The sequence below is a fragment of the Chelonoidis abingdonii genome, chromosome 7, assembly GCF_003597395.2.
Source record: "Chelonoidis abingdonii isolate Lonesome George chromosome 7, CheloAbing_2.0, whole genome shotgun sequence".
Taxonomy (NCBI): Eukaryota; Metazoa; Chordata; order Testudines; family Testudinidae; genus Chelonoidis; species Chelonoidis abingdonii.
Genome location: NC_133775.1, coordinates 104,190,142 through 104,202,864, shown reverse-complemented (window position 1 = coordinate 104,202,864; position 12,723 = coordinate 104,190,142). Strand labels below are relative to the sequence as shown.

General features: G+C 44.4%; 1 protein-coding gene across 3 annotated transcripts in view; it reads left to right on the top strand.

Annotated features, from left to right (window-relative positions):
• The window catches only part of RNF130 (ring finger protein 130), an 80,308-nt gene extending 69,896 nt beyond the window's left edge, over positions 1–10,412 (top strand). Inside the window, exon 8 of one of the 3 annotated variants that reach the window (XM_032772250.2) lies at positions 10,288–10,412. In XM_032772250.2, coding sequence (XP_032628141.1) covers positions 10,288–10,397 — 110 coding nt within the window. In that variant the 3' untranslated portion in view covers positions 10,398–10,412. Of the gene's footprint in view, positions 1–55; positions 244–10,287 lie in introns of those variants that run through there. The other 2 variants (XM_032772249.2, XM_032772248.2) reach the window with 2 other exon arrangements.
• Positions 10,413–12,723: the final 2,311 nt, after the last annotated feature.

Sequence of the window (12,723 nt, the reverse complement as noted above, 5' to 3'; positions counted from 1 at the left end):
ATTCAGTATTAACTTTAACTAATATAAATATTTTGTCCTCTTTCTTACCCCACAGAGCAGAATGGTATTGAAGAAACACTCTCTGACAGATTTGCCTTGGAGAGACGCCTATTTTTTGCATCATTTCTTGATCATGCAGCATACGCAGTTATATTTAGTACATTTATTTTTCATTAAAGTTTGCTAATGCCAAAGCTTTGTATTAAGAAAAAAATGAAGAAATAAACTTTAATTATGAAAAAATTTTCTGTAGTTGAATTTTATTTTTCATGAACCTTCTGCATTGAGTACTCTCTATCTTTAGTGTTTTGTGTGTGAGATATTATTAAACTGTTTATTGTCTAACCTCCTGTCACAAATAGCTTCATCTTTGCTAGATTTTTATGCTTCTCTTTTTACTCTGGGACAGAAATAAGCATGACACCCACCACTTGCATGGTGATTAGTGACAGCATTACTGGAAACTGCACTTTGTTATAGTTAGTCACATAACTGGTCCCAATGTTTGTAAATATCAGACTTTTTTCTTGACCTTTTTACACAAATATTTTGAACTAAAATATTCTTTTGTGTTACCTTGGGACACGTGTTACCTATGATCTCTTGTCTTCAGTCCAGTCCCCACAGAAAGTTTGCAGTTCTGTTTTCCTTCTTCATAATGCATTGGAAGATTAATCTTCCTTGTCCTTCCCCCACCACCTCTTCCTGCCTAATGCTGCATAAAGAGGTGGTTTTTCCCTCCTCTTTCTGTTGCTGAATCTCCTCACAGGTCAGTGAGGTTACTGAATAATGTTGCTGGTTCATGTCACCTCATAGGTGATTATGCAAGATGTAAAGATTGATAATGATCTTTACTGTAATATGGTAATTCTGATCGTGTCCTTTCCTGCCATTCTTTGCTGGGGATTTACATTTTCACACAGGCTTATTCATCCAACGAGACAGTAAGAAATAACCTAACATTCACTTCAAAAATGCATACAGTCTTTGATATTGGATGTACAGCTGCTGAGCTCTGATTCCCAGCCAAAGACTAATGTCAGAGTTAATGAGATTGGCTGGTGAAGTGGGCAGATCAGTTGAAGAGAGGGAAAAAAAGTCATAAGCTGATCAGAGTTAGAATCTGTTGTGGGTTTTCTCTGGTATCAAGATTTAACAGACATCCAAAATCTAACACTATAATTAAAATATATCAGTTATTTCCAGCTATCAAAGAGAACCATTTTATTAAACTATGATAGGATTTAGATTTTCAAATGTACTTGGAGTAGGGAATTTTTTTAGGTATAGGCACTTTTGGAATTCAGGAAGGCAGCCAAAATCTGCATTAAAATACTTACTTAATTTGTAGCTGTCAGGGAGCCTTCAGCTGAGAAGGCAGCTTTTAGAAATGAAATGTATGTATGACCGTTTCAATAATGTTAATAGGAGCAAAGAATCCTGTGGCATCTTATAGACTAACAGACATTTTGGAGCATGACGAAGTGGGTGTTCACCCACGAAAACTCATGCTCCAAAACGTCTGTTAGTCTATAAGGTGCCACAGGATTCTTTGCTGCTTTTACAGATCCAGACTAACACGGCTACCCCTCTGATACTTGAATGTTAATAAGTTGTTTGGTTTTTTTTTAAGTGTCTTTGTGAAATTTTGTAAAAACATGAATGCAGTCAATTAAGACAGCAGTGAATCTGTTTTGAAAAATCTGGGAAATCTTGTTGGATGGATTTGTGGAGGAAAAAACTCCTACTTCTTGTGCTCCAGGATTGGCTCATTTTAGAATCAGTGTTTTATCAGCTGAATGTTGTTGCCAAGATGGATGAATGATGTGCAGTATGATGTAAAGCACAGACTATACAGTAAGGAGATTACATTTTTCACCAACTTCCTAAAAGCATAAGGCAACTGAAATGGCTTTAAATCAAATAACACCTATACCTGCTGGGATCATGGTCTTAAACTTCTTTTCAAAGATACTGTGGAGAGCTAGTTGGGAAAAACCTGTGTGGCTCTAGAAAGCAGATTCTTCTTCGAGTGCTTGTTCACGTCGATTCCAATCAGGTATGTGTGCGCTGCATGCACCATCGTCGGAAACTTTTTCCCTTAGCAGCTCTCGTTGGGATGGCTGGGGAGCCCCCTGGAGTGGGACCTTCATGGTGCTCAATATATGACCCTGCTGACCCAACTCCTCCCCCCTTCAATTCCTTTAGTTCCTTCCGTTGAAACTGCATCTTGTTTGCCTTTCCAAGTGCTCTCCTAGCTTAGTTATCTAGTTCTCTCTTTGTTTCTTGTACAGTTGTCATTAGTGTAGTTCAGTATAGTCAGCATAGATGTTGGTGAGCAGGATTGTCCCTATCCCCTCACCCCTTCTTGGGCTCCAGGGCATGCTGCAAGCGCAAGGCTTTACGTCATGCAATGTATGCCACAAGCCCATGCCAAATAGCAACCCCTACGACTCTTACCTCAAGTGTCTGGGGAAGGTATATCAGTCCGAGTGCTGCAAGATCTGTAGAGTTTTCAAGCCCAGGACTAAAAAGGAGAGGAGTTTCCATTTAAAGCAGCTGCTCATGGAAGCTGCATTCCATCCAGCGGCCCCTGACCGCCAAGGGCCAGGCCCGAGCGCATTGGTACAGAGCGCTCCTGCATCGGTCCGTGAATTGGTGCCAAGGAAGGACACTAGTGCAAGAGATTCTCGGCACCGGCGATGCCTGGCGCTGCTCTACTTCTCCAGTGCCCCACAAGCTCAAAAGGGCTGACAGAGGACACTCGCCTCAGAGAGCTACGGGACTGCCGGGAATGCCTTGCTACACCAGAGGAAGGACCCAGCTCCCAGGCAACAAGAGTCCATGCTGTTGACTCTGGCGCCCCACAAGACACCGTCAAATCCGGCTCACAGCGACACTCCATCAGGGCAGTGCCAGGTGGAGGTGTTGGAGCCAACCTCCACTCCAGACACTTTTGAGGCCGCAGGAAATCTCATTGAGATGACCATTAGAGACAAGCCTCCATACTGTCAAGATTGGTACTGTCCCGAGGCAAGCCCACCATGACGCAGAGCTCCCAGTCGCCATACCAGCACCTCACCACCATTCCCTGGCACTGGCTTCACTGAGAATGTGCATGGCACCAGGGGCGTGGCGATCTATCTCCCTAGCAACGAGGGGTCAGCACTGTTCCATAATACCCTCACAGGACTGGCACCAGACCTACGGCATTGGTCTCTGTCACGAGATAGCTGCACTGATTCATGACACCAGTCCCCTACCTCCTCTATGCAGCACTGAGCACCAGCACAGGCGTCTTCGACACTGCTGTGGTCATCGCCCTCGGGATCCTCGGAGTCTGATGCAGACTCATACTATTCAAGGCGCAGTCAGCATAGGCCTGGTAGGTGCTGAAGGGATGTGCAGGTGGCCTGGCAGCCATGGTGGCCACCGTCCACACAATGGCCCTTTTGGACCCCCTGGGCTTACCATCCGGCCCAGGGTACCCCTTCTAGAGCTTCTAGGTCTGTGACCTCAGGATGCCATTTTTTCCCGGTCACCTAAAGATAGACATGCCCCTCAGGGAGTGGAAGCTGCCCTCTCCAGACCGCCTTCTCAGACGGTACCAGCCTGGGACTTACCCATAGCCCAGGAGACATCTGCCCCTGATGAGCTAGTAGAGGAGCCTAGTTCAGTCCAGGAGCAACTTGGGAAGCTAGAGGGCCATGAGGATCCTGTATCTCCACTTGCCACATCATTGTCCTTGCCCAATGAGGAGGTGGCAAGAGTATCAGTTTCACATCCCCCACCCATCAACCACAGGATGTGCCAAGACCTGCTCCGCCGCATTGCCTGCAACATGGGCCTGCAGGCGGAGGACCCAATGGTAGACATTCTTGCGCCAGAAAGTCCTTCCTGGGTGGTGTTACCACTAATAAAGAACATACAAAATAATAAAACCCTGTGGCAGACTCCCTCAAATCTGCCCTCCACCAGGGGCATAGAGAGGAAATACTTTGTCCCATCTTAGGGATACGAGTACTTATTCTCTCACCCACACCTTTGCTCCCTGGTGGTCTCAGCAGTGAATGAAAAGGAGCGTTGGGGCAACAGGCAATAGCCCCCAAGGCTAAGGAGGCCAAATGCATGGCAGGAAAATCTGTGCTGCAGGAGGCCTCCAGCTGAGGATAGCCAACCAGCAGGCTATCCTCAGCAGGTGTAACTTTAATTCTTGGGACTCTGTGTCCAAGGACAAGGAGTTGCTCGCCACAGAATCAAGGGTGGAATTTTCGGCCATGGTTGAGGAAGGGAAGGCGGTAGTGAGGACCTCCCTCCAGGCCTCCCTTGACTTAGCTGATTTCAGTGGCCCATACCATCTCCTTGGGGGTGGTCATGAGGAGAACTTCCAATCCTCTGGGTTACCTCTGGAAGTTCAGCAGACCTTGCAGGACCTTCCCTTCAAGGGCGCAGGGATGTTCTTGGACCAGACTGACTCTAAGCTGCACAACCTGAAAGACTTGAGGGCAACTCTGAAGTCACTGGGGATGCACATGATGGCTACCCAGTGCAAGCGTTTCAAGTCTCAGCCCCACCCAAGGCAGAACTTCTACTGCCATAGGAATAGAAATAACTGGGGCAGGCCTTCAACCCTGCCTTCAGGGCAGGGACCAGGGCCCGACAAGGCTTTTGAAGGGACGCCCGAGGATGGTGTACCTGCCACTATCCCGGATTCTTCCCCATGCTTCCTGAACCATCTGTCCTACTTCTGCTGTGCTTGATCACAAATAACATCAGGCTGCTGGATGCTTCGCACGGTAGAAGTGGGATATTCTCTCCAGTTCTGCTCCTCCCCTCCCTCCTGTCCATCTCCAGGGTCCCTTCTCACAAGCAACTCCTTATAAAGGATGTGCAATCGCTCCTCACCATGGGGGCAGTGGAGGAGGTTCCTCAGGAGCTATGGGGCAAGGGATTCTACTCCCGATACTTCCTTATCCCCGAGGCAAAGGGGGGAGGAGGGGTCTCAAACCTATTCTAGACCTACGAAGACTCAACCAGTTCATGGTGAAGTTGGAGTTCCACATGGTCTCCCTGAGCATGATCATACCTTCCTTGGATCCAGGACACTGTTACGCTGCCCTCAACATGAAAGATACGTACTTCCACATAGCCATTTGTCCAGCCCACAGACATTTCCTGAGATTTGTGGTCGACAACAAACACTATCAGTTCACAGTGCTCCCATTCAGTCTATTGACAGCCCCCTGAGTGTTCATCAAGTGCATGTCGGTTGTTGCAGCTTTTCTCCGCAAGAGGAAGGTACAGCTGGCTGCTGTGGGGGCACTGCAGGGAATGGGTGGAGTCCCAGGTCTGGTTGGTCAGAGCCATCTTTGAGAGACTAGGACTCATCCTCAGCATTAACAGGTTGATGCTGTCCCCGACCCAAAGAATAGAATTCACTGGGGCAGTGCTGGGCTCTGTGTTTGCCAACCTCATGGTAGGGCATTTCCTGAAGGGCTTGGAAATTGCACCAACTGTTTGTATCAGCCACAGACCAGATGAAAGGCTTCCAGTCTCCTCACAACGCATTTCTTCCTGGATCATGGCCTGCATCCGTACCTGCTACAAGCTGGCCAACGTCCCAGCCCCAGCTATTATGGCCCACTCAACAAGAGCTCAAACCTCGTCAGCCACCTTCCTGGCCCACGTGCCTATCCAGGAGATCTGCAGACCAGTAACCTGGTCTTCCGTGCACACGTTTACCACTCACTATGCCATCACCCAGCATGCTAGAGAGGATGCAGCTTTAAGCACAGTGGTTCTCCAGTCAGTGATTCCTTAACTCCGACCCCACTTCCGGGGGAGAGCTTGGGAGTCACCTGATTGGAATTGACGTGAACAAGTACTTGAAATAAAACCGGTTACTCACCTTCTCATAACTAACTGTTCTTCGAGATGTGTTCACATCCATTCCAGTACCCACCCACCTTCCCCTCTGTCAGAGTAGCCAGCAAGAAGGAACTGAAGGGGGGTGGTTGGCAGGGTCATATACTGAGCACCATTCCAAGAGGCTCCCCAGACGACGCGATGGGAGCTGCTAAGGGAAAAAATTTCCAACAACCATGCACACTGCGCATGGACACCTGATTGGAATGGACATGAGCAACACATCTTGAAGAACAGCAGTTACAAGAAGGTGAGTAAACTTTTTTCCCCAAAACAGGTCTGTTTCATGTCTCTTATACAGAGCAACAGCACAATGGTGAAAAGTAACCTTTTAACTGTTACCAGGAGCAGTTTCTAGTTCCTGCCCCTCTGTTGGAAACTTTGGCCACCCAGGGTCCAGTTTCCTCCACACTTTGCATTGGTTTTGTGTCTTTTAAGAATTACATCCATTAAAAAATAGAGAAACTAGTTGACAGATGTCAATCAGAAATTACAGGGGCCTCAACCCCAAGCTGAAACTAAATATATAAATATCCTACTATTATCCCCTCAAATGGCCTTTACATCATCTTGTGAAGGTCGACACATTTGTTTACTCTGAACAAACAGGAGAAGCAAATTCCAGAGTTGTTCGCCTCCTTTTCCGGTGTAAGTGTTTGGAGCAAGAGCACATCAGCTAATTTCATTGTTGGGACTGTGCACAAGTAAATAAAGAAGCATGCCCTTCAACAGCCTGTTTTTCCTTTTTTCCAAATGTTGCCGCAGCGACTGGGAGACATAATGCTGTAATACTGTACTGCCCAGATGGGAGCAACAACATGGTGTTAAACAGCATGCTTTGTGTAAAGGACCCTTTATGAAATAATTTCACTATTTAGAGTGGTTTTTTCCTCCGCTATGCTATATAAAACTCTAAGAGGTCTAAGCAAGAGAGAGGAAATATTTCCAGATGAGATTTGGCTCTCATACTGCTTTACACCATCCCAGTATCCAAATAGATTACACAGTGGAAACAGCCTAGGGAGTACCTGACCTTATCTCAATGTCAAGAGAAAAGTCTAGGAAGGGATTGTAGAGTAGGCTTTTCAGAGCAGAAACCATGTATCCGTATGTGCTTGCACAGCACCCAGCACAATGAAGCACTGATTAGTATCTCCGAGTGCTACTGTAGTATAAATATTAAAAAGGGACTGCAGGGTAGCACTTGTTTGTGCAACTAGTTTGTCAAAGCAGCGCAGAGACTTTTCAATTGACCGTTTTGTACTGTACCCATTCCTGCAGCATACCCATAATGGTGGGGATATTTTAGACTTCAGGCTGAGGTTTATGTCCTAGTTTAATATAAATAGTTAGTAGAGTGGTTCAGTCTAATGAAATAATGAAATATAATGGCAAGTATGACTTGTATATGTGTTTTGACCTGTTGAACCTGAAGTGTGTTTCTCCAGTTTGTTTTCCAAACTGAAAGTGCGGAAACCTCATTTCAGCCCATCTCCCCGATTTCATCAGTAGCTGCAGAACAGGGAGGGCAAGCTCATAAGTTTTCATTGGTGTGTGTCTGTAACTGTGCATGTTGCTGCTTGCTGCTAAGACATGTTCATGCCTGACATGGCAATGGGTTTACAAAGAGTGCTTATGCCACGGTTGTAAACAAAGCTGGCAGTTTTCTGCATGGGGGAGCGGGGGCAAAAAAACACATCTGTCAAGGTGCTGGTAATTCTTTTAAACCTCTAACACAACTAAGTATTGCTACAAACCAAAACAAGCCTGAGCTTTGCTTTTCAAGCTCTGGTATCCTTACAGTATGTAAACATAGCTTGTCAAATTGAAGCCTCCAAAATAGCTTCTCACTGGAAAAAGATGCATTGCGGCATAGTGGACAGAGACTGGACTGGTACTCAGAAGACTGGGGTCCTATTTCCGGCTCTGCTACTAGCCTGCTGAGGGACCTGGGCAAGTCATTCACTTCTCTGTGCTTCAGTTCCCCATCTCAAAAATGGAGATAATGATACTGACCTCCTATTGTAAAGCACTTTGAGACCTACTGATGAAAGCACTGTGTGAGAGCTGAGTGATATAAGATTGTTTGAGTCTCTCCTCTGATATGACTTAATGCAGAGTCTCTCTTTTAAGCACTCTTTTTGTGTGTACTCTTTTGAACATTCCTTAGGCTCGTCTGTCCAGGTGGAATGCTGCATAGTGCTATGTGGAAACACAGAGTTCAATTCTGAGACAAGATTAACAATGAGATATGACTAGTGTGCTGTTTTGGGGTGGGGGTGTGAAATTGTGGTAAACAGCAACAACTTCCAGCTTAAGGGACTGGTGAAAAGAGAAGGAAGGGAACTCCCCTAGATGCACACAACTAAATGGGAGAGAGTTTGCAATATTTGGTCTTTCAAAACAATGATATCCTTAGGGGCTCTATCTGGTGAACAAGCAATCCCACTAAGCAGGGAAGAATTTGAAAAATACTGGTTTGGTGTAACTGATATTTGAATAGGAAGCATTAGAAAGAGAATGAATTATGAGTTCCAAGAGGGCTATTGAAGCTGAGCAGTCGGTTGTACCTGTATGTAAACACACCAGTTCTTTGGAGGAGGGCAGGTTAAATGTCTTATCAAGAAGCAAGGAAACACAGAAAGTAGCAAAGAATTTTAGAGATGCTGAATGCAGTGTCTGCTTTCAGTTTACTGGTAATTAAAAAAGAAATCTGTTAGGTGAAACGTTTATGGCCTTATGCCTGTTTAAAATTTCTCCATCAAATTTTGTATTGAAAAGGTTTGTTCTCTCTCTCTCGCACACTGATTGCCTAGGGTGTCTGCTTCCTAATTCCTTGTTTGATTTGGTGCAATAAAAACAAATAGGAGCAGCATTCAGTCTTTAGAGTCCCTTTGTGTTGCTTCTGTGTTGCTTGTACAATATGTAACGCTTCAGTGGGAGGAGAGAGGAAATGAAGCATTCATTAGTCATTGCTCATTTCAGCAGCAGGGTAACATGGGATGCAGCATTCTCAAGATCTAAATGCACCTGATGCATAGTGACATTGGGCCAGGCACATAATGCAGGAGACTTCTGATATCAAATTTATCCCTAGTGGTTCTGAAGTAGGCGTTTCATAGTGGAGTTCAGGTTTGTTTGGAGAGTGATCTCTTTGGGAGTTGTCAGCCTATGCAGATCCATGTAAATAAATACATCTGTCTTTTTTTACTACAGCATTGCACAGTTCCAGAAAGCTTAAGTCTGGGATAGGATTCAAATCCACAAACTGATCACTAATAATTCAATTATCATATTGACTGGTCTGTCCCTATTCCAGCACAGTGTGGGGGGCGTTTTGTGTGTGTTTGTGGATATATGCTTTATTGGCAGAGTCAGCAACTTGACCCTGTGGAATTTAACAGTTTGTTTCACACTCACTGCAGCAGATTGAGGTATTAGATTATTCACAAACACTTTTCCCCCCCTTTATCAGGAGCATGCACCTTCAAATTGGATGGATTAGTATACTAGCAAGTGAAGACCTGGGACTGACTGTGGTTTAAGTCAGAAGTGGAGGGGAATGTTTGACAGTCACAATCTGCTGTATTCCTTAGTAGATGTTTCTTTGTCACAAAACCACAGAGCAGTTCAGCACCATCGTCTCAGGACTAGAACTAGCAAGGCTGCTGCAGATCAAGATTGTGGTGTATTGTCAGAGCTGTGCAAGAGGAAGCTCACATGGCACCAGTCCACGTTATTTCTGGCTCCAGCTAATACTGTTGTTAGGCCTTCATTTTGATAAGCACACAATTCTTGCTCATTTCAGCTCTTAAAGAAAATGTCTTCCCAGATGAGCTTGCAAAACTAGCTTTTTCTTTTTAATACCAAAAGTGGGATTGGGGGGAACTTGTTAAGAGGCCTGTTTGGTCCGTTATCTCCTAACGGAGAAAATTAGTTTGGCCATAGGCCAATCCTCAATGGACAGCTGTTTACCTTCTTACACACAGCATAGAGCATGGTCCTGAGCAGAAGGAAAGTAGCATGAGAACACTTGAATTACAAGAGGACCATACCTGCAGCTCTGACACCTGAGGTATAAATATTTCCCTCCCTATCCACATGCATCCCTAAAATAATGAGGATGCAGCAAAGGTTGAGTTTCCTCACATGTGTCTCCTCTGCCACTTCATACTACAAACTGTAACAGGTTTACTTTAAAAGGAAAGTTAATTTCTAGGAATATGTATGTTTTTATTAGAACTGGGGCAAGTGCAGGAGAATAGGTAACCACAAACAAGACCTTGCATGCTCAATCCCCCTGTTTTATAGCCATATGTACAAATTCCTAACAGGGTTGTTTCTTTGTTCTGCCTCTTGTAGGTGGTCACTTCTTTCACCACAATTCTTTGTCTCCTCGGAGCCTGGTCTATGAAAGTGAATTCTCAACAATCCAACCTGCCTTGGACATGTACGATGAGAACAAAACCTGAAAGGAATGTGTGTTGTGTTGGTTTCTTCCTTTTTTGTTTCTCATTCCTGTTGTTGTGTACTCCTTCCATGGGTGTCCTTTTGTCTAAAGAAGAGCTGCTTTTCCCAGAATAGAAGCCTGGCTTCCAAGTGACAAAGATGAAGCTCAACTGTGGTTGTCTCCAAGGATGCCATCTCTGGGACAACAATATGCATACACAAAATGGGCAGTTATAAGTTGCAGAATTGGAGTGCAAGTTAGGTTTGTCAATCCAGCGGAGTCTGTACAAAAAAGGGCTTGCCCTGATCCAGAGTACTTCTGTATTGAAAAGGTGTGTCTTAAATAAGCACATGATCTTCCCATTGTTTTAATCATGCACATGTTTGCTGGACTATCGGACAAGATACCTGGTGGTAGAGGCGATTCCAAGTTCCAGTGGGGTAAAGGAACACCATTTTTTTTTTTTTCAGTCTCCTCATGAGCTTATTGTGACATGTTCCCTTTCTGAGGGGAACCTGTAGAAATGCATTGATTTTCCTTTTTCCCATTTAACTCTGGGTAATGGCAAAACCGGTTGGCATTAGAGCTACAGACAGGAGCTGTGTCTGGAGTATCCAGAAAAGATTTCAAGTAACCCATTGCTTCAATTTTTCAGTTTACACTGAAGCTGGATAAAGGTTTCCTATACAGAAAGCAACTTCAGCCATTCCTAGGCCTCCTCCCAAGTGAATCTCTTGACAAACAGGGATGCTCCTGATGTTTATGGGCCCACCGTTTGATCTTCCTTAAAATCATTAGACTTCTTGAGAAATGTGCAGGTATCTAGCTAGCTATCTTCTTTTGACTTTTTTTTTTTTTTTTTTAAATCCACCAGTTTTTTTTGCCAAGATTTTTGAGAAGCCAACATGTTGGTATTCTACACAGAACAAAATGTAAATTTCCTACCCTGTTCTCCCAATGAAACCTGCAACAGTTAAGTGACAAACACTTTCTCAATGCTGCGCCCTTTCCTGCTGCCATCAGTAATGTGGATGCAGAAAGCAGAAGAATTAAGGAAAGCACCCATGCTTTGACACTTGGAGAAAAAAAACAGTTTTTTGTGACAAAAAGTGGCTGGGAAATGAATATTGTCCTAAAGCTTCTAAAAGGGTAATGTTGAAATAGAAAACAAGATTTTTTTTAAGGACTCAGCAGTGTTCCTTTAAAAAGCAGCTCTGGAGAGTAAATCAGTGTCTCTAATGCACCTTTTCCTACTGAATGCTGTGTAATTGTTTAAGTTTAACAAATGTCAGTATTTTCTCCATTGCAGTCTGAGTAACTGTAGATGTAGAAATGCATTTGTGTCCTTTGTAATGTGAACAAAATCTTCACTCTATATAGAAATTGTGATTTAGAACAAATGGCAAACTGAAAAGAAACATAAGAAATGTCCTGCTAACTTTGAATCTAAACAGCTTCTGCTGTAGATGGGGAAACTTGCCTTCTTTTTATAAAGCAATCAGTCTTCTTGGCATGTATTCTGACTTGAAGTGTGTGCAGCTACGACATTAACGCAGATGTTAAAAACAAAAGAGAACTCTAAAGTGAGGAAGTAAGCTTCTAGCAGAGCAAACTTTGGCTGTTGCTGAGTCAAATTTAATCTGATAATTCTAGACTGGGTGGTGCAGAGTTTTAAGTGTTTTACCTTTTACAGCACTTTGTTTATATTTGAGAGATTTTACTGTAGTCAGCTAACTTGAGAAACATTTTTAAAAAACTTTTTAAGAAGCACAGTTTTAACACACACAGCATTGAGGATATGAAACTGAAGATTGGTGGACGATGTCAGCACTGTTACTCAAGTAAAAGAGGCCCACAATCAGCATTTGTTCCTCTTTTAAATCTGAGAAGTAGAGCAGATATTTAGTGTGTGAACAGTCCTGAAGCTGGTCACCTGAACCCCAAACTCCTTGAACTAAGGGTATGTCTACACTACCCACCAGATCGGCGGGCAGCGATCGATCCAGTGGGGGTCGATTTATTGCGTCTGGACTAGAAGCAGTAAATCAATCCCCGAGCGCTCTCCCATCAACTCTTGTACTCCAGTGCCATAAGAGGCACAGGCAGAGTCAACGGGAGCAGCAGCAGTTGACTCACGGCAGTGAAGACCCCACGGTAAGTAGGTCTAAGTACATCGGCTTCAGCTACGTTATTCATGCAGCTGAAGTTGCATAACTTAGATCAATTTCATCCCCTACCCTCCCAGTGTAGACCAGGCCTAAGACTCTTTCGAGTCTGACTGAGCTCAGGCACAGTGGAGCGAGAAGGGCTGATTGGGCAATTCCAGTTTTCATCATTGTAGCTGAGTG